Source organism: Crocodylus porosus, unplaced genomic scaffold (assembly GCF_001723895.1).
Source record: "Crocodylus porosus isolate Cpor-Errol unplaced genomic scaffold, CroPor_comp1, whole genome shotgun sequence".
NCBI classification, from domain to species: domain Eukaryota; kingdom Metazoa; phylum Chordata; order Crocodylia; family Crocodylidae; genus Crocodylus; species Crocodylus porosus.
Window position 1 is genome coordinate 70,666,341 of NW_017728906.1, and position 22,651 is coordinate 70,688,991.

The following is a 22,651-nucleotide window of genomic DNA, read 5'->3' on the forward strand; positions in this document are numbered from 1 at the left end:
ATAAAGAAATAAAATAGGAGCTGCAATTGCCTCTAAATTAAATTTATAGAGTTAAAAACTATGCATGTTCTTAGAAGTTAACTTACATTCCAGTCCAATGAAGTCACATCCTTATTGCTAGGGACATCATGTCCTCCTTCTCTTATGCAGTGCCTCAAAACTAACTGAGTGGAACCACTGTTGCTGTTTTCATTGAGATTCCATATTCTGGCTGTTGAGTCTCCAGATCTACAAAGATGAACGCAAAGAAAGGACCACTTTTTAATGAGACCTTTTAATACAGGTCATTGGAACCTCCAGTTACATTGGAGATTGAGAGAACTCATAGAACAGGTCGGAAACATACAGCTTGTGGGCTGCATCTGGCTCAAGGCGCTGGAGAACATTGCCTGTTCCTGTACCTATGCCCATGTGGGGGCTGAGCAGTGAGGAAATGCATGAGGCCAGGCAGCTGGAAGCTCAGTCCATGCTGCTGTCACTTTTCCTCACCCCCCCACCTTCCTCTATATCCAGCTGGGAAGTGGGCAGGCTGGGAGAAGCAGTGGCTGGCAGCATGGGTGCTGTTCCCAGCCATCTGGATGAGGCATGGTTCTCTGCTGCTGACATACTGCAGAAGTCATTTGGTCCACATCAGACCAGCCTGCAGGTTGCCAGCCTCTGTTATAGACTTTTAAAAAGTACTTTTTCCCCTTCATTCCCATTCTCCAATTCTCTACTTGCTAATTTTTTAATATAGTGAAATCATTCCTGTTCACGTTCTTAAACTAAATGCAAAGAAAACCTTTTCTTGTGAATCAATTTATATTGCAGCTATATTTTTCAAGACCCAGTTGTGGACCTGACATTTCATTCAACCTGTTTCACAGTTTATGCACACATCACATTTGAATTAGAACACAACTCAGATCATGTTACAGAAATTAACAAGTAACAATTTATCAAAACTCAAACAAAACCATATCCAGTCCACTCTTTGGCGTAGTCTAAGAGTTCTCTACCACAAGTCCAGAAAGCTGATGTACAGCTGCCTTAAAACAGGATCTGCCTTTTTTGGTGGTTACAAGTTAGCACTGTTGGTTCAAAGCCACCTACTTAGCACTGTTCTTTAAGGCAGCATTTCTTAACCCATGGGTTGCATCTCAAAAGTGAGTTGCAAGAATATATGAAAGGGCTGTGCACAAACTTTAAAAATGGATTCTCCTTTAAACAAGAAAAACTTGGGAAACCATGGCTTTTCCCTTGCAGGCTGGCAGGATTCCAGCCTGCAAGGAACTGCCTCCATGCCCCACACACCCACCCCCTACCACACACATCTATCTCTTGGTCTCACACACTGGGGGTGGGCTGGGGCTGAGGGCAGGGGCAGGGGCAGGGGGCAGAAGTTCAAGAGTGAGGGGAACTGGGTCAGGACTGACCACTGATGTTTACAAATGGGTCACGATCCAAAAAAGGTTGAAAAGCACTATTTTAAGGGACATCCAGGCTTGGAGCAAGGCTTGGAGCAAGGTGGATTGTGCTCCAGTATTCACTGGTCTGCAGAACCGTCTCTTACTTCTAGGTTAGATGAGGAGCCAGACCAGCCTACAGTGAGTCCCAGAATTAGTGGAGCAAAGAGGTTGCTTAGCTGCACCTTCCACTGTCTCTTGTCTACTGAGAGCTGTCTTGACTAGAACTCGGCCCAGCTCAGTCACCTGGTTCACATCTTGCAGTGGTAAAACTGCTGTTAATACCAGCAGAGTTGTTGCTTGGGCAGTAGGTTTGGTAAACTATAAAGCGTTTGTAGTTGTACATATCCATTTTGTGGACTGAGTCTTGTCTAAGTAAGTGAGGCATTTGCCTGAAAACTGAGCCCATGATCCTTTATCGTCACAAAATTGTGACGATTAAGTCAGACTCTATTTTCCAATGAAAGAACATCCTTGAAGTTGGAAATCATTTTACCACAAGATGGCAGAGATTTCACTTCCTAGCTTCTTGGGATTTGCACAAAAAATACCTGTGTTTGTCCACTGAGGGAGGTATGTACGTGTGGCGGGAGCTACACTGCAGATTCACTGTGCCTGGCAATGGTGCACTCAGACACGTCATACTGATTCTCTTGGGCTACCCCCTGAACTAGAACGAGGGCAGCAATGTTTGCATAACAAACTGGGGAGGCTAACTTCCCTTTCCGAAGTGCTGGGGGATGCTACTACCTTGGTGATCCAAAGGGGCAAGACAGCATATCTGAGGGCACTGCCACTCAGCCTAGTCTTTATTGCACTTGGTGCTAACTGCGACTTCCAAAAATAAGTATATAAACACATAAATTACTAATCCCTAGTGGCAATATTTATGGAATTTCTGAGCACAGAAAACCAAAGGTCAGTCCTTCATATGTACCTGAAAACAGAGCGTTAACAGAGCAGACTAGAAACCTGGCTCTCTGAAGTATTAAGGCATAAAAGAGGAGTTGCAATTGTCTCTAAATTAAATTTCTGTAGTTAAAAAAGGTGCGTGTTCCTAGTAGGTACCTTACATTCTATTTGTTGGACATACAACCCGATGTTACTTTTTTTCAAATAAAGTAAATAGAATGTGGAACATGTAGAATCTCTCATATTTTCACAAATTCATATGTGTAGAGTGAAATTATATTGTCTATAGCTGTACTCTCAAACATTACTGTTGTTTTTTAAAGAAAATAATAATTAGAAATTTTATTATCACAGAAAAACCACAGAAGGAGAAAATGCAGCTTGTAAGATCAGAATCTTGGGATAAAATTATTTTCTCCATAACCCCCCATCTTTAAGTGCACCAGTAACACAATTGCACTGAATTGAACAGTGGGCTTCAAAAACAAAAAAAATCGAAGTTACAGATGCTAACATTATTAAGAATATCCAAAAATATTTGTGATGAGCTGGCTCGCAGTGACCTGGCCTAGGGGTTTTGAAAGGGCAAAGATGATTGGAGGACTTGGGATTCCCTTTCCGCACCAATCAGGTCCCAGAGACTCACCCTCCAGTGTCCCAATTGGCCCCTGGGGTCACCTGGAGGGGGATAAAAGGGGCAGCATGGACTGACTCAGGGGACAGTCCAGTGAGGGACAACAAGGAAGGGGCTTCACAGAGCTGAGCCAGTGGGGTAGGAGCAGTGCCCCGGAAGATCCTGAAGGAGCAGGACCTGCAGGCAGCAGTGGGACCCTCAGCAGTGCAGCCGGCAGGAGAGGCCCTCCACTGGGCTCCAGGATCCCCAAGGAGAAGGTGCGGCCAGCAGGAGAGGCTCCCCCTGGTCCAGCAAGGATCTGAGCAGCGACCTGAGGGGTTCCCAGCTCTGCTTCCAGCTCCTCCAGTCAGAGGCCGGGCAGCTTTGAGAAGGTCAAGACCCCTATCAGGCTAGAGGGGCACCACTGGTGGTGGTGTGGCAGCATCCCTACCTACCATATGGGAGATCTAGGTTCAAGTCCCAGCTAGGGTGACTTGGGGTGGGTGAAATAACAAGAAGCAAGCCTTCTTGCAGTGGAAAGGGGGCACTGTGTTTTCTCCCCCTCCAGGTACCAAGGCCCTATATTTCCTTGACATTTTGCATTTTGTGCCTTTTTATATTTCACCAACCCATATTGTTTGTTCTGCTGTTTGTGCTTTATATTTTGTTAACCCTGTTTTTGTCAGTGATTGTAAGTGTCTAACCTTTGTTGAATCCTGCCCCCTTGGGGCATTGTAGTGTCCACTATACCCTCTGATTTATGCCTGTTATGTTCCCCGTATTAAAAGGCATATGGTTAAGTACCCATTGGTGGTCTGGCTCTGCTCTGTACAGGGAGGAGAGTCCCTACACCTCCCACAGCACTTGGGCACCTGCTTTGATTCCTTCAATTTGAGAGAGGGGGTACCTCTTGGAGTACCGCCTGGGTTACATATTTAAAACTATTAAAACATGTATTATTAAAGAAATTTTCAACAATTGAATTTACAAATCAATCTAAATTATATTAAAATGCTTAAAAATATATACAGATCAAGTTACTTTAGTTGATCTGTCTGGCATGAAACCAGAAGGAACTCAGTGGGTGTGTCCAGATGTGAGTAGATGTTTGGTTCCCTGGGGACAACTAGCAGCAGTGCACCTTGCACCACAGATACCTGTCCCTAGGGAATGCCTGGGCTACTCATGCTTTGGCACGTGGCAAGTTGCCCTGGGTGGGGTAGGGGAGGCTGGGAGCAGCACTTACCTGAGGTTCTGGGGCCTCCCAGGACTGCAGCCCTGGCGATTTCTGCTGTGCAGACCTTGGCTGGCAGCAGAGTGTGGGTCTGGGCAGCCCAGCTCTGCTTTTCAGTGGCATGCGCTGCCCAAGTGTGCGTTGCACCATTTTTTCCCCCTGCGGTTGCTTTTTGACCCCCGGATATCCAAGGGTCAAAAAAACCCATGGAAACAAACCCTGGCACAGCGCATGCTGGGGCAGTGTGTCCTTGCAGCAGAGAGAACACCGGACTGTGCAGGATGTGGCACTGCAAATGTGTTTGCGACACAACTTACCACATGATCGTGCTTGTCTGGACACGCCCAGTGGATGCATCTACAAGTGCTATGAAGGCGACATAATAAACCCCAGCTTAGTTTGTGTGTGTAGATACATTTAAATAATAATTTAAATTGATTTATAAATTGATTTATTGTAAATTGATGTAATAATCAATTAAATCACGCGCATCTGGGATGGCAGTATTTTGATGTAGGGTACAGCAGCCCCAGGCTGGCATCAGGCTCAGGGAATCAACCCAGGGCTCTGGGTGTTGGTATCAGGTGGCAGATGGGCTGGTTGAGGCACAAAAGTGCCTAAAGTGCAGAGCTGTGTAGCTAGGCAGCAGGCAGGGGTCTAGCCCCATTGCCTGGGTTGACTAGGCACAATTTATGCCTGGGTCAGCATTTACACATGCATATCACAGCAGTTAATAACTGCCATAAGATAGTATTGTCCCCAACAGAACTATCTTACAGCAGAGTTAATTAATTTATTGCACCCTAATACTGGTACTTGTGTAGACAGAGATACTTTACTGCGACACTAACTAGTCAACTCCACAGTAAAGCGCATGTGTAGATGCATCCAGTAAATGTTTATATTAATCACTGTTATTCATTAGGCAATCATTGCTTTTTGAGTCAGAGTTTACAAATGCAATTAGCCTGTGGGACTCTCATAATTATTTATAAAACTGATTTTCATAGGAGGACTATTTTATTACTCCTAATGCACCTGTATGATTATGCTTAGGCTACCCACAATCTAGCCCAATACAATTTGGTGCAATTTATCAGTTAAAACATCTCCAGCAGTCATTCTTGCATATTTAAAAAATAGTAATGACTAGTAAATAAATTGGGTAATGTGTTTTCCCTGCTACAGAGATGAGCTTGCTGTGGAAAGAAGTTTCAATGTGATTTTCAATGCAACTAGGGATCACAAAGTGAAACTAGTAGGTAATAAGTTTAAAACTAACAGAAGGAAGTTCTTTTTCCCACAATGTACAATTAAAGCATGGAACTTATGCTACCAGATGTTGTGGAAGCTGACTGTTCAGCTAGATTCAAAAAGGGATTAGACAAATTCTTGGAGGACTAGCTATTGTACCATCAGTAGCTACAAAGCATGGGAGTTAGGGACACAGCCTCTGAATTAGAACTTCCTAGTAGGGGTGCATGAAGTGGGCCACATTCAGGTTGGATTTGGATTCAATTGGTTGATTCGGATCACTGTCCCCGATTCAGTTTGACTGAATCTGAATCTGAAGATTCAATGCTGAAGTGGAGAATCAGTGATTTGGCCACAGACACAGCTTTAAGGGTTTTTTCTACATACCTCAAGGTACCAGGCACAGCTCATAAATGCTGTGATGCTGGGGCAGATGGAGCATCCCACAGGAGCACGGGGGGGGGGCCCACCAGCATGCTTGGCAGTGAACCCAGAAGTGGAACAGAAGTACTTCCAGTGCACTTCTGGGTCTGCTGGGGAGCTCACCTGTGCCCCGCCCCACTCAGAGATTGGCCACAGGGGGACCCCAGGTACCTTCCCAGACCCAGGAGGCACCAGTTGCTGAGCCCCACAGTGGGCTCCCTGGAAGACCCAGAAGTGGACCGGACATGCTTCTGGTCCACTTCTGGGTTCGCTGCCAAGCACACTGCCCCACGCCCCCATTCTCCTGTGGGATGCTCCATCTGTCCCAGCATCACAGCATTTATAAGCTGCACCTGGTACCTTGAGGTATGTAGAAAAAACACTTAAAGCTGTGTCTATGGCCAAATCTCCAAATCTTTCTGAATCTCTCCGAATTGATTCGGAAGGTTCCAATTCAATTTGGAGAGAGTCTCCTGATTAGATTCAGCCGAATCACTGCCAGATTGAATCAGGGACTGAAGCTTCACACAGCCCTAGACTAGACTTTAAGTGCTGGAAGCTGCAAGTGAGAGAGGAAGAGTGGAAAACCCAGTTCACCCTGTCACTGTGTTACACCGGGCACTGGGCAAGATGACCTATCTGACACAGTAAATGGCAATTCTTTTGTTTCTAACTTCTTCTTTCTACAGGACTTGAAACTGAAATGCATGTTTATGCAGACTGACTAGATTACTCATAAAGTTTAAAAGCTAAGAATCATTTCTAGTTTGGTGCTTTAAAGCTGGATGGAACATAAATTTGTTATTAATTTTTTTCCAACTATTTGAATTGGTCTTATAAAAGATATCAGATTTACCCAAAGAACCTGCTCTGTCATCTTCTTTTTTTTTTGAAGTATCGTTATGGGTTAACATATCAAGTAATGGGGAAACTGCCTGAATTTTCCTGCTGCCTGTTCCATTATGTAAAACTCAGGTCTGGGATTGTCCCCAGTTAGTATCCCTGCTAAGGAGTTCTTGAAATAAAATTTTCAGCAACTTGGACATCTCAAACAGTTTTGTGTTTGTTAGTTCTAGAAAGGCCATGTTTTGCTTTCAGTGAATTTATTTAGCATTTTGGTTGTGCTTGGGCAATTTTATTTTCCAGTATTTTAATTTTGTTTTTCTGTTCCTTCCTCCCAAGGCTATATAGGCTATGCTGTGTCCCTGCAGAGTAAGCCTATCAATGTGTGGCAGGGGGTTTTGTGCATCTTCCCTTTTGTTACTGGAAAGAAATATTTTCTGCTTTGGAAAAGTGTTTTGATTTCTGCTGAATGATGCAGTGAACCTTGTATTATAGTGGACTATGACTCAAACATCACTCAGAAATATATTTAATCTTCTTAACCCTCTGAAGCAGTTCTATCTGCATGGTAAAAACAGTTGATTCCAGCATGCGAGTCATGAACACTTGGGTAACTAGAGTACAGTTTTTCACAGGAGTTGGGTACTGCTAGATTTTAGGGAAGCTTAGTTCTTAGGGGGAGGGGGGAGGGACGCAAAAAGTATGCTGTCCAATCACCATATAACTATGCTCTTCCCAGAGAAAAAGCACCCCAGAATTTCATTTCTCCAGTGAAATCCCCCATGCATGACTCATTTCTGGAGTGAAATCCCCCATGTATGACTGATCAGGTGGAAATTAAGATAGCCACAGCTGCTTAAACTTGTGGTACTCAACATTTTGGCCTGGTGGGTCAGATGAGGGCTGTGAAGCTGGTCCAAGTGCCAGATTGGGTGCTGGGTCTCAGGATTTGGCTGTACAGACATGGCCAGCTCTTTTATGCCTGGATTGGGCCCTATGCTGCCCCATCTACCACCACATGCTGGTATTGGACCCTGGTGTCCCACATACTAGGATTGGGCCCCACACCACCCCCACCCAAGCCTACATGCCAGGATCAGGCTCCCCACTGTTTCTGCCCACCCATGCACACTGGGATTGGGTTTCACGCAACCCTCACCCAGCCCTGCATACCAGGATTGGGCCCTGTGCCACCTCTGTGATCCAGAACAGGGATCCATTCCACTTCAGCTTGGCCCTACACCAGGACTGGGCCCTGTGTGTCTGATGTAGCTCACAGGGCCAAGCTGTCCAGACTACAGGACACTCCATGGGTCTGGAAATTTGGCAGCCAGTGGGTGTGTCTACACAAGATGCTAACTGCGCAGCAGCATAATAACACTGTACAGTACAGTGCCAGGCAAAATCATGCTAATAAGCTACTGGGCAGTAGTATTGGGCTACTGCACAGTAAACATCACTAAAAACCCATGTGCCAGTGCTATTGTGCAGTAGCACAAGTTACTGTGCATTGCTTTAGTATTTGGTCAAATAAGTACTAAACTTAATGCAGAGTAACTATGGTGCATTAATGAATGTGTAGACGTGACCAGTGAGCAGCAATTAATGCATCCGTCACTCCCCTTCCATCATAGTTTTGGACCTGTGAGGAGCCCCATAGGACAGTTGACATAGCTTCAGTGGTTGGACCTGGCCTGCAGGGCAGGGGTTGAGCATTCCTAGTGTAAAGTAAGTGACTAATTTATTACCAGATCTTCAGAATTTGTTACTTGTAAGTTTCAGATGGGTTTGGGTTTTTTTGGTTACACTTACTGTTATATTGTTACTTGAGTTCTTTGATTTAACTAATATGGGATAATTAACAGGTTAGATCACTTAATTTATTACTAAAGGTGCATCCAGACGACCATGCACATGCACTTCTGGCACTTCAAAGGCCTTTGAGGAGCTCCAAAATACATGGGAAAAGGTTCTCCATGCTGAACCAAATTAGATACTGGGAAATTCTAGTATCTAAAAAGAACAGTCAAAAAAGGGTGTGGTGGTACATGTGGTGGCCAAAACCAGAGCCTGGCTGGCCAGAGCCATGCTTTGGCTGCTGGCCAGGCTCCACACACCTACATTGCTCCTGCTCTATCCCCAGGAGGCCCCCAGGACCCTAGGTAAGGCTGCTGGGGCTAGCTCAGTTGCTGGCCCTAGCCTCCCCTCCCCAAGCTGAGGCAATTTGCCATGCACCACAGCATGCATGCAGGGATGTTCCCCAGGGACAAGTAACAGTGGCACAACTATTTGCTGCTGCTGCTTGTCCCCAGGAAAATGCACATGCATGCTTATTTGGACGCACCCTAAGAGATTATCAGGGCATCCAGATAATTGGATAGACATTCTTTTACCATAGTTTAGTAAAAATGTGCATACAAAAATAAAAGAAATAACAACTAGATACAACTTTTTATTTTTCAAAATGCAAATCTTAAGCACAGAAAGGTAACAGAATACTTTTAATTCCCAGATTCTGAGAAAAGGTATGAAATTAACTATGCACTAATTAATCAAAAAGTAACCCCTGGTGTCACCTGGTAAAGTACACCAGATTCTACAGCTACCAGGACACCAGGCACTCATGGGACTGTCACCACATCCAGATGTATTTGACTCCTGAAAGACTGAGTATCCATTTCCTCCTGGGTTGATAGGAGTGCCCTTTGTGTTGAGTACAAAACAGGGTCAAATTCACACGTCTATAGCTGTAACAAACACCTTGACTGTTCTGCCATCATACCCCAAACCCATTTCTATGAATATCTGTTATTTTCTCCTCATATCAAGTATATACATGTTCCTGTCACTGTCCCTTATCCATCCCCTCCTGTATCCACCTTCTGTTATACTCCTTGTTCTCTCTTGCTTTAAAGAGAGATCCTGCCATTATTTGTCTTTGGGTAAAACCTGTATAGCTTCATTAATACAAATCAGGATTGAAGTCTTTGACTCTAAACCCTTTGGTACAGGTACCATCTTCTTAATTACAATTACTTATAATCAGGGATCCCAGGTTTTATCAGGGATCCTGGTAAAAATAAAATCCCCAATTTTCAGGTTAAAAAAGTAACCGCAAATCCATATTTTTTAATAATTAAAATAAAAATAAAACACCACTAATATATAGCTATACATATATCTATGTATATTTCTATATCTCTCTCTTTATATAGATATCTATATCTATATAGTGGTGTTTCATTTTAATCATGGAAAAATGTGGATTTGGGGTTACTTTTTATAATGGTACAATACCATTTACCTGTTTATAATGGCACAATATATTTATGTATCACTCAGAACGAGAGGACTGGAGGTGTTTAGGTCAGATATGTTTGTAATATAAATATATATATTAACCCACATAGAAAATTAGCCAGGTTAGAAAAATAAAGTGTGGATGGTGAATATTCCAGAGAACAGTTTGGACTTCAGAGACTGGTAAAATGGGTTTTAGGAATGGAACAGATGGTAAATACTGCAGCTGTGGCTGGGGAGACAGTGTGTGTTTTCATCATGCAAACAAATGTTATTTAATTGCCTGAAACATAACATGCAATTAATTTGTTTTGGAATTTCAATTTATTTCATAAAGTACATGACTGTCTAGTGCTAGATTTTGTATCACTGTCTATCATAATAATATCTGGATACTTCCCTTAGAAGAGATGGGCAACTGCAAATCCTTTGTGTATTCAGTTGTCTCTCTGGTTTTTCTTTCTATCCAGCTTATAGAAATGTCTGTTTGGATGGATAGAGAGAAGAACAGAAAGGGGAGCTATTAGGCTAGGGACAGAAGTTGCACATAAAATGGTTTAAGTAACCAGAAACTGGTTTAAACCTGTAACAGAACAGAAGCTCTGTGCACATAAATCAGTTTCAAAATGGCTGAAACTGGTTTAAGATAAACCTGGTTGAATGAAGTATCAGACTTAACTGATTTGTGTCAAATGGTTTATGAAACTTCTTTCCCAGACTCCTTCCTGGTTCATGTTAAATCACAGCCCCCCAGCATCCCAGCATGCATTTCAGGCCTGGGCTGGGCTGTGTTGTCTGCTCCAGCAGAGAAAGGGGGATGTGGGGAAAGAGAGGCAGGGACTGCCCCCACCCAGGCAAACCTTGGCTGGGGTCTAGGCCAGGGATAGGTGTTAAACCCTACCTCCCCCAAGTACAGAGCTGCTAAACTTACTGAAAGTTACTGCTGGCTATAACTGTGGGCTACCAATTGCAGAGGCACCTGGAAACAGGAAGAGGAATTGATGAGCAATTCTGCAGAGTCCTGCTGCTGTGATGCTGAACTGCAAATCCCAAAGACGTTGGGGAAAGCAGGAAGAGGAACTGCCGAAGAGGCATGCTCCAGTGCAGGCATGTGGCTGCACTTCTTGAATCAAAGGCAAATGTATGTCCAGTTGTTTCTCAGTTCAATTTTTGCAGTTTAGACGAACCTGAAAAGACTGAATCGATTCAGCCTTGGGCTTTCTGACTGTCTGTATTTAGCTTGAATGTTATGGAAGTTGTTCTTCTTATGGACTTTTATCAAACAGGAGGGTTTTGTATAATTTCCTAAAGGCTCTGGACTTACCTATTCCAGCAGTGGCATACAAACCACTCTCTTAAGATGTTATGAAGTAAACAGATGGAACAGTTTAATCTCCTTTAAAATTTCATTATGCAACCAGACCCTCTCAACTGAAAAATACTGTCCTTGGCTCCTGGAGGCTTCAGTCTGGACTACACTTGTAGTATCACAAATATTACCTAAAGATGTTTTCTAAAACATCATTCATTTTCTGATGAATAGCCAAACTTCCTGTGAAATTTCATTATTACTATTATTTTATTATGATCATGTCTAGGGGCATCAGTCTTATATAAAGAACAAAATATGGTCCCTCTCTGAAAAATCTTATCATCTAAGCATTAGATTATTCAACAGAAGCATACAGATGGACAGACATGAGTAAAAAGGAACTGTGAGAAAGTAGTGGGCAGGATAATAAGGCTATTGTAGTCGCCAACACTTCAGTATTAGCACAATGAAATGGCTACAATTCCTTCTTTGGAAAAGTTGATTGGTGAAGGACAACAAAATCTGTGTTTATAAGGCAGAACTTGAGAAAATTTCTGGTTCCATTTTTAGTAGTCCTCAATAACGTCTATTTTCCTTACTCATGACAACTTGTATCACCGTGTTGAGGAAAATGCCTCCTAATTGCTTGTCCATATTTTTTGTGCAATGGCATGTTGCCAGGCTCAAACCATCAGATATAATATTACAGCCTGATATTACTGCTGTGCATTCTGTATCAGTTCGATCATCTAGGTGGTACACTGCACTAGTCTCTGTAGTCCGTGAATGCCAGCTATTTCTGTGAGTAGTCTCAAAACTGTGTTTGTGAATCTACTTGAGTTGTAGTTCCCTTAGTGTTCTCATTAGTAAGCATATACCTCAGCAGTATTTGACAGTATTTGCAAGTTATGTCTGTATTATTTTGCCTCAAAAATGAATGACAACGTTTTTGAAAAAGGAAACTGTTCTATTAGTCTGACAAGCACGGTTTGACTCGAGCACAATTTTTTCATTTTGTCCCAGTCCTATTATTGACACACATGTGGTAACTGAAACAATTAAGGTTTCAAGAAGGTAAAATCAAACTCTCTGTATTATCCACAAGCATTTTAGTGTCTCCTGAATTTAAGCCTCAAACCATTGCCCTTCCTCAGTTTCTAAGGACCAGAATTTAGGTGATGATTTTCCTGTGAGAAGGCAATATAAAATTGCAAAACTGGAACTATGGGAAAATTCTGGTTCTTCTGTGGAGTGATTAAGGTACTGAATGTTAACTATAGCTTTAATGGAACTAGCCACAGTTGTTTGTGAATTTTACTGTGCATGCTTTATATCTAAGGGAAAATTAACCAATATAAAACTGGTTGGTCCTTTCATGACAGTGAATTGTTTAAACCGGTAGCTTTCTTTTACAACAGTGTTTAACTCTGGAATCCATATACCCAGAATTATTCCCTACAATCTTTTTAAAGTAATTTCCTCAAATAAATCAGGACAACACCATAAGCATCCAAAGACTACACAGAAAATGCTGCGGGAAAAATTACCAGTAAATAAATAGAACACATTTCTTAGAATATAGGACTGGAAGGGAGCTCCTGTGTCATCAGAAACAGCTCCCCTATTTTCTCAGATACTATGTCATAGCCTAGGATCATAGAATCATAGGGCATTTATAGACATGATGTAAGAGTTGAGGGGGATCAGGGTGTGGCTCTGAGAGATACTCTAATTAAAATACCCAGTGTCATGTGTATCAGTGTCCCTGTGCTGAAAAATGGTGGCAGGGGTGTTTTAACTACAACTCTGCTGGAGCATGATAATTACCATGCTCCAGTAGACTTGACTAATTGAATCTGCTCCAACATGCTGTAATTACAGCATGTTGGAGCAGCTTCCCTGCATGTGTATAGCTGCCCCTAGAAAAGCAGGGCCAGAAGGAACCTCTGTATGTGAACTAGTCCAACCCCCTGCCTGGGGCAGGATAACCTCTATCCAAACTCTCCTAAAAAAGTCCAGTCTGACATCTTAGCAAAATGACAGTCAACTCTTTCACAAGACATAACATCCTAACTTGCCACAGATAAAGCACGGGGACCAGTGGCCAATGTCCTGTTTCTGTAAGGTTAATATACACTGAAGAGATCCCAGGTAGATGGCTATGCGCCCCCACTACAGAGGAAGACACACCCCTCCATAGTTCATACCAATCTGACCATAGAGTAAAATTCCTTCCTTATACCAAATATGACGATCAGTCTAACCCTGAGTGGAGGGACCAGTCCCAGTAGTCAGGAACCTCTGGATTTAATTTCCAGCAGAAGCATTGGCACACCTTAGTCAAAAACCCCAGCCTTGGCTGCAGCCAGCACCCAATGCTGCTGAGGAAGGCTTACAAAAAACCCTGACATGCAGCAGCTATACCTAAATCATCCCTGTCCACCCTCTCCAGCGATGGAGAACCCACAACCTCCCTAGGCAGTCTATTACATTGCCTCACTGTTCTAAAAATGAAGTTTTTCCTGATATCCAATCTAAACCTACTTTGCTGCAAATTCAAGCCATTGGTACATGTCCTACTTGCTGCAGCAAGAAATAATCTTATATAAACTTATTCAGAGTTATATAATCTCATTCTGAAATTACGGAGCTCTACTTTAAATGTAGCTAGATTTAGAGGAGCCAGGATGTGCTGTTGAGAACTGAAGTAGGTGCAAGTCTAACAGGCTCCAGCTTTTTTGCAACATTTTCTGCCACTTCTTGTTGTGTAGAATGTTGGGTTCTTAATATCTGTCAAACTCTGGCAGAAATTATACTTGGGACACTACAGATCCTGCTTTATGGATGGAAAAAGGTCTTGCCCCGCTTGGTTGCCAGAGGCCTTCAAAAAACCACAAAGCACTTTAGCTTCTAAGATTAATGCCTCTGAGGTCAAATTTGAGGGGTGGATGGAGGACTTGGCTTCTCTGATATAGGACATGGTGAAGCAGGTTCAGGGAGTGGGGGACAGAGTTTCTGCCTGCAGATTGGATTGTGGAAACAGCCAGATAGAGAGGCTTTCACAGTAAGGAACTGAAGGCTCTGAGATACAAAGAACTGGACTTGAAAGACAGATCTAGGAGATACAATATCCACATTGTTGGGAGTGCTTGATTGGTTCAAAAAAGGTCATTCCACTGAGTTTGTAATAAAACTGCTTGTCAGTGTGTTAAAACTCCCTGATAAAAGTTCAGGCACAAATCGGAGAGAGAAGGCCCACTGCTCTCACTATGAGAAGCCTGATTTGGGAGAAAAACTAATGGCCTTCATAGCCATGTTCCTGCCATCTACCACCAAGAAGAGCGTGCTAAAAGCTGCTAGAGAACTAGGAAAGCCTGGAATTCTCATAATAATGTTTTCTGATCTTCACTGCGAGGTGGCTGAAAAGTAGGCTCTGTTTAAACTAGCAAAACTGCAGCAAGCAAGCAGCTAAGATACTTCATGAGTTATCCTGCTGTTCTGAATCTGATTCAGTGAGGGAAAATCTACACTTTCTCTGACCCTAGGTAAGTAAAAATCTTTATTACATTGAGACCATATGGAGAGGGTGAATTTATGGAACAATATGAGTTGTACCAAATTGCTCACCCCCCCCCAAACAAAAACAAAGAAAAAGTACAGGTTTTTAGACTATTTAAAGCTGCTTACTAGTGAGTGACAGTCATATGATTTTTTGTTAATGTCCTTGTCTTTATTGCCACAGAGAGGTAGAGAGTTTTAGGTTACATCTATCCAAACCTTCCCATCAGATATGTTAGTTTTTCTTGTACTTTATACTTTTTTTTTCTTTTTCATTTCTGATCCTCTTCTGCTTTATGATCTTTTCAAGAGGGTGCTTGAGAATGTATTTTATTATGAGCTTTAAATAGGGGTGCACCAATCAAGATCTTGGCCGATACCGACAGCCAATGATTAACTAATCAGATCGGATGACTATTACTATTGAGTAATAGTGCAAGGCATTTTAAACTACTGACATAAGCCTTTTTTTTAGTTTGTTTTGCATTTATAACACACACACACGTGCGTGTGCGCCTCCTGCCTGCTCCAGCCCTAAATGAGAAAGGCAGTGACTGCCTTATTCCCATGCACATTGCTCCCTTGCCCATGGATCCTATCTTCAACTCCACTCCCAGCACAGCCTACAGTTCCCTCCCAAGTGGGTAGGGCAGTACCCTCATGTACCCTCATGTGGAGATCGGCACTGGGTGCGTTTGGAGCCCCATAGCATGCTGCTGCCTCAGTGCTGGGGGGGCCCTGTGCAGTCAAGCTCCCACAGCCACCAGGGGGAAGCCACTTTTGCAAAGGTGCCTGGAGGAGCAGAATGTCCCTTGCACAGCACCTTATCCCACCCGCATGTAGCCCAACTTCTCTGCAACAGCCCCGGTGCTCAGGCCACTGCTGTGTGCACAGTATTGCCATGGCAGTGGAAGGAAGCAATGCCAGGAGCCCGTAACAGTCCCTTTGTTGCGAGGGCCACACCCTGAGACGGCTCCTTGGCACCTTCTCTCACTTCTGCTGCTTGCCAGGGCCTGTAGTTTGCCATGGGCTCAAGATGGTGGCAGAGTGTGCGGATCAGACTAGACTTGCCAGGGCGGTCCAGGCACACGGCCATAACTATTGTCTACAATAACCAAAAAAAGGCAATAGCCGATAACATCATGTCTCCTTTTACTAGTGCCAGTCCGATAGCCACCAATATTTTGGTGCACCCCTAGCTCTAAACGTATGAACAAATGGTGATGTTACAAATTATGGCAGGATACAGATTAAGTATGGTTCATTTGATTTAAGGAAACTGGCAAATTGCCAGCTATGCACCAAGTTGAACACAGAAGATAAAATTATTGAAAATGGCCAATCTATTAAGTGTGTTTCTTGGAATGGAAATGGCCTTAACAGTCCTATTAAAAAGAAGAAAATATTATCTTTTCTTAGAAGACAGAAAACTGATGTTGCTATGGTCCAAGAAATTCATCTCTTAGCAGACGATTCTCAGAAATTAGACTACAGGTGGGTGGGGTTAGCAATTTCTAGTGGGTTTAACACAAAATCACTGCAGTTTCTATTTTAGTGCAAAACAGATTTTGCCCCCCATTTAATTGACTTAGGTAATTCAGAAGGTAGATTTGTTTTTGCAAATGTTATAAAGTGGATTTCATTTTTACTTTGAGAAGTCTATGGTCCCAAAACAGACAATGCACATTTTACCATGCTTCTTTTTTTTTTTGGAAAGATCTCTGTATTTTGGAAATACTGTTGTTTTGGGGGTAAATTGACATTAATGTTTGGATCTTGTCATTGATAGGTCTTGGGCATTTCCATCCACAAAACTGACTTTGAGGGAAGTCATTCAAAGTTATATGTCAGACCATGGTTTAATAGATATTTGGTGAATAGTGAATCCAACAATAAGTGATTATAAGGTTCGTTTTCCAACACCTCAGTCAGTATATTCTAGAACTGACTACTGTTTAGTTTCTCAAAGCAAAACTGACTGTAGTCAATACCTCTATTGCCTCTATAGCTGTTGCAGATGACACTGAGGTGGAGCTTCAACCCTTCCTTGCAGATAGACTGGCTGTATATAATTACTAGGTCTGCGCAAAGCGGAATGTATTTGCTTTGGATTTGGTGATTCAGAGGGATAGTAATTCTATTTGGTGATATGAATCAATGTCCCGATTCAATCTGGCTGAATCCAAAGATATTTGGCACCAAATCATATTCAGCTATAGACTATACAGGCAGGCAGTGATGGTGGGAGCAGATGGATGAGCCCCGGCTTAAGCCAGCAGCCCCAGCTCATCTAGCTGCTCCCTTGGCTGCCTCCCTCCCCCGCAGGGGTGAGGCAGGCAGTGCTAGCAGCCCTGGGAGAAGCCATAGGGGCTGGGAGGAATGATTGGGGAGCTGGGGCAATAATTGGGGAGCTGTGGAATTGAACCAGGAGCTGGGGGGAAGCCTCTGTTCATTCCCCCAGCCCCAGATCATTTGCCGCAGCTCCTGGTTTGATTGCCCAGCTTCCAGTGGCCCAATCATTTCCCCCAGCCCCATGGCTTCTCCTGGGGCTTCCAGCGCTGCTTGCCTTGCCCGGTGGGGGTGCAGCTGAGGGAGTAGCTGGATGAGCCGCACCTTCTTGGGCTGCCAGCTCAAGCTGGGGCTTGTCCAGCTTCCCCCACAGCTGCTCCAACCAGCATTGCCTCGTGCCTGCCTATACAGTCTATGGCTGAATCGATTTGGAGGCTTATGATTTGATTAGGGGAGATTAATGGGTCTTCCGATTTGATTTGGATTTGAAGATTTGGCCCCCGAATTGGGTCAAATCAGCTACCAAAGCTTCACACAGCCCTAATAATTATTGGTGACTCAGCACCTCCTTGTTGAATAATTATATATTTGAAGCTTTCATTTTAGAGGAGCTGAAAAATTTTATGGAGCTTAATCAACATACTCTTTACTCTGCTACAATATTATGAGAAACTACTAAGGCCTTCTTTTTACAAGAACATATAATAGCATATGCTTCAGCAAAAAAAAAAATGGTACAGAAATAGATATTTTAATATGAAAAATTAAGGCTTTAGATGAGGATTGTATCACAAACCCTTTGCGTGATAAAGTATGCATTACTACCAATATGAGATATGATACGAATAAATTACTGTCCCAGAAGGCAGATTATGCTCTATATTTAGATTACAGCAAGTTTACCAGGAATTAGGACAATGTACAGGAAAGTTAGTAGCATATAAATAAAGCGTAAATTCACCCACAATAAAATGTTATCTATAAAAAACTCTCTTGGGAATATTCATGTGACACAATGAAATCAACCAACAGTTTAGTCAATTTTATTCTAATTTGTACACTGAAAATCTGGATATTACTAGTGAGAAAATAGGTTCCTTGTCTTTATACCCATACAGCAAATTTCATACAAGGAAAAAGAAATTCTTGAGGCTCCTTTATCATTAGATGAAATAACTTTGGCCAGGCCATTAGTGCATGAATAGTAAATCTCTGGACAGTGATGGATTTCTGTGGAGTTTTATAAAATACTAAAGAAATATTATGTAAAGCTATTATTTCTGTACTTCCTAAACTAGGCAAGGATTCTATTAATTGTTCTAACTCTAGACCAATTTCTTTAATGAGTATAGATACCAAAATCTTAGCCAAAACTTTATCTCATAGATTTGAACAGGTGCTTCTGAAGTTAATGCACAAAACTCAATTAGGCTTCATCAAAAAGGCATGTTTTAGGTCATGTACATCAAGTTATTGATACTGTAGTAGTAGTGCAAAATTCCAAAGTCCCTTTGGCTATTTTAGCACTAGATGCAGACTTTTCTGTTTGCTGAAGTACTTCTTTGTGTATTACAAAGATGGACTTTGGTAAAGGATTCATAAGGTGCATACAAATCTCACTTCAAGAGCTGTGACCAATAGTAAGTTATCTGATCTATTTCCCTTGCAAAGCGGGTCATGGCAAGGTTGCCCATTGTCCCCCCTTTTTATTTGATTCAGCATTGGAACCACTGACTATAGCTATATGGAATAAGGGTGATACTAGGGCATTAAGGTAGGAGATAGTGGGCACATCTACACAAGACATTTACTGTGCAGTAGCCTAATTAGCTATGCCACAAACATCATGCATTTACACATGCACCCCTATTAGGCTGAAGTAAACTAATTTACTCTGCAGCAGGATAGTACTTGTAAATACAAATACTATGCTGTTGCAGAGTAAGAAACTCCTCAGCAGCTCATGTGTCGACGCTGCCCCAGCTGGCTGGGGGCCTGAGGGCAGATACATGTTGGAGATGTAATATATTTCAGGCAATGCTCAGTCACAGTTTTTGGTCATGCCCCATTATCTATTCCTTTTAGAAAGAAATTAAAACCAGAGTACCATGTATTTTAATTCAACACTGATACCTTTGGCAAATATGTATGTTCCCGGGTATATCCCCAAGGAATTTAAACCGAATCCTTCCCAGATTGCACTGTGACAGCAGGTCTTATTAGTAACATGCTGGATTATACTGTTGCATTGGAAAGGTTGACATCTGGAATAATGAGATGATGCAGCTGTCATTTATGGGGAGAGTTATGTTTGGCAGGCATAACTGCTTTGAAAATTTTGGTGCAATTTGGAAAGAATTCTTGAAACTGTCTCTCCCTCATTCCTCCCCCCACTCCTTTTTTTCTTTTTCCTTTTATTGCTTACTATTTGTGACATAGTTTGGTTTTACATCTATAGTTGCTATGTATTTTTATCTTTAAATGATGTATATTTTTAAAAAAATCAATAAAATAAAAAAACCAGGGTTTTTTTGTCTCATTTCTTAAAAACCTGTTTCAGGACCTTGCTGCTCTAAATGGGTAGAAATTCCTCCCCCTATCCCCCCCACAGATTAAGGAGAAATTATTTTAAGGCTTTGAGGTTAATTTGAAGTACTAAATGACTGTGCAGTAATGACTGAGCAGTCTGTCTCATGTACATGCAACCATTGTTAATCAACCTAACAAAAGACTGGTAGGCTGAGGAAGCAGGCTAAGTAAGAATACTGTGAATGAATGATATAGGTCCATTTTATTGCTGTAATTAGTAGAATGATACTTTGTTACTGGTCTTGTGGTAGTACCTATAGGCCCCAGTCATAGATCAAAGCCCTACAGTACCAGGTGCTGTGGAAAAGTCTAGAAAAGACAATTCCTGTCCCAAAGAGTTTACAATACTTAATACAATCTAAATAATTAATACAATCTACATTTTGGGGCCTAGCCTACATGTAGTTTGCACCTCTGTCAATTTAGAAACCTACATAATACAAAGATGTTATGGGATAAATTAATCTCATATTGTATTCAGATTATGAGGAGGAAATGCTGTAGTTAAGTTCTCTTTTTAAAAAAATAATGGTTTTCAGGTTTCTGTGAATTCCTCAGACTTAATGCCTTCTAGAATTCACAAAAAAAATCTCATATCATAGATGTTTTTCTCCCTAGATCTATTCTACCAGTCACATAACTTTTCATAAAAGACAACATTTTTCCAAAATGTCTGTTTGCTGTCAGCAGTTACTGATGACTGGTTTCTATCTGCACTGTCACATAGACTTTGCTCTCCTTGTTTGAGCCTCACATTTATATTCTTGAAGCACAATTAATTCTGGAGTTCATAGTTTGCATTCTTGCTTCTTTAGGTCAGGTTTTTTATTGCCACCGTTTCCAAAAGGGAAGGGGTATGATTCCTTTGCAATTCTGTTTCCTGCAGGTTAAGGATTCCCTTGTCTCTTTGTGCAGAGGGAGAGGATATTACTGATTCTATTTTTTAAAAATATTTTGGGATAGGTATCAGTTTTCCATCCCACCTCTGTCTTATGTCTTCTCTAAGGAAGAGAATGATCCTAGTGAAGTAATTTTATGACCTGACTGTCTGAGATACTAGAGGACTGGACTTAATGACTAGGAGGTCACTTCTAGATATCTGTTCTATGTTCCTAATACCACTAATCTGGGTTGGTCCTTGTGAGAACTAAGGTCTTACCCAAGTGTTGTTAATCACTCTAATAGAAAACTGTTAGGCTGACGACACAGGCTAAGAAATGGGAGAAATGGGAGTGCTCAGCCTTGCCTAACAAGAGTGAGAGTCATGTAGATGAGCTCCTAGCACACTGAGGAGTTTCCAAGGATATTTAAAAACAAAAATAAATAAAGTATGACATATATATTCAGGACAATAGTGTCTTCAGACCTAGCATTTGCTAACTGTGCATGGACTTGAGGTACTGCATCACCTCACAATTCTTTCAGATAGCACACTGATCTCATTACCCTCAAAGAGACATGACCTATCAAAATTGCACAGTCTCTTTTATATTCTTGCTTCTTTAAATAACTCTCAATTACAGCAGATGATATTTTATTCCCAGGGAAAATATTTTCAGTAATGGTCTTACCCAGATGCTAGTAGGTCACTGACAGGGTTCCAGGCACAGATGAACACCTCTGATTCATGGCCCCGAAGGACTGTTGCTTTGTTAGGAGGAATTTCAATATCCCCATCAATTTCCATTGGCTTTGAATGATTATCTGAAAAAAGGTACAACAGAATATAAGTACTCCGTAAGATTCTGGTAGAAACCACTTTAAAACTCACCTGGGACTGTATGTTAGCTTGAAGATATTACTATATTGTTTTTGGGGGATTGATTTTTATGACAGTCCTCAAAATAAAGCCCTTTGCCATAATATGTTCAATAAAAATATGAAGTTACCCATCAAATATACTGCTGTTTGATTCAACTGAACTGTTTAAAGTTGGCTTTATTAAGAAAAATGCATTTACCTATTCACTAAAAACAATATATATTACCACATGACTGAAAAAAAAAAGCTTCGTGATAATAAATGATGCACAAGTAGGTAAAACCTGGGGTCACACAAGGAAAAATAAAGGGATACACTGAAATATGAAATAGTTGTCTCACTCTTACCACTGTCCCAAGCTCTGAGCAAGGTTGGAGCCCCATGGACAAGAAATCCAGTTCTCGCTTAACTGAAGACTACACCATAAGACTTGACAATAAGTGAGCCTAATTAAAGTACAGGTGACCTCAAATCTAGCATTTCCTAACTTTGAATGCTTGGCAACCCAGAGAACTTTCTTTTAAATGAAGCCTCTCCATATAACTTCTTTCATAATGAAAAATGGCAAATTAAAATTACATTTTAACCACAGCAAACCCTCCAATCATGCATCAGCAGTGGAATTTAATGTCCAAAACTTCAGTGTTGCTGCACAGACTTTTACCACTTGGGCTACAGGACAAATTACATTATGCTAACAGTAGCATAAGGCTATGTGCATATACTAATAGAAGCTAAATAATGCACTGAAATAGCAGTTCACCAGCATTACCTATGGAAGAACAACCTCCTTTAGAAGAAGTTCAGTCAAGAGCTAATGCTTGGCAAATCCTCTCTGGGAGACTACATGAGTGAGTAGCAGAGACTTAATTTACCATGTAAGAGATTTGGGTTTCATTCATAGTTTATGAAAACTATGAGGCCAAGCTAATTAATAAGAGTTATGGAGGGCAAAGCACTCGCCCTCCTCCTAGCTGTCACCAGCCCTGACATAGTGGGGATCACAGAAACGTGGTGGGACTCATCGCATGACTGGGCGGTGAGTGTCAAGGGCTATAGGCTATACAGGAGGGACAGGATAGGAAGGAAAGGTGGAGGAGTAGCACTCTACATCAAGG

General features: G+C 41.9%; 1 protein-coding gene across 1 annotated transcript in view; it reads right to left on the reverse strand.

Annotated features, from left to right (window-relative positions):
• Positions 1–22,651, reverse strand: part of TBL1X (transducin beta like 1X-linked) — a 101,599-nt gene that overhangs the window by 26,995 nt on the left and 51,953 nt on the right. Inside the window, exons 4-5 of the mRNA XM_019529349.1 lie at positions 21,344–21,476; positions 87–228 (exon numbers count right to left, since the gene is read on the reverse strand). Of these exons, the coding sequence (XP_019384894.1) occupies positions 87–228; positions 21,344–21,476 (275 nt within the window). The remainder of the gene's footprint in view (positions 1–86; positions 229–21,343; positions 21,477–22,651) is intronic.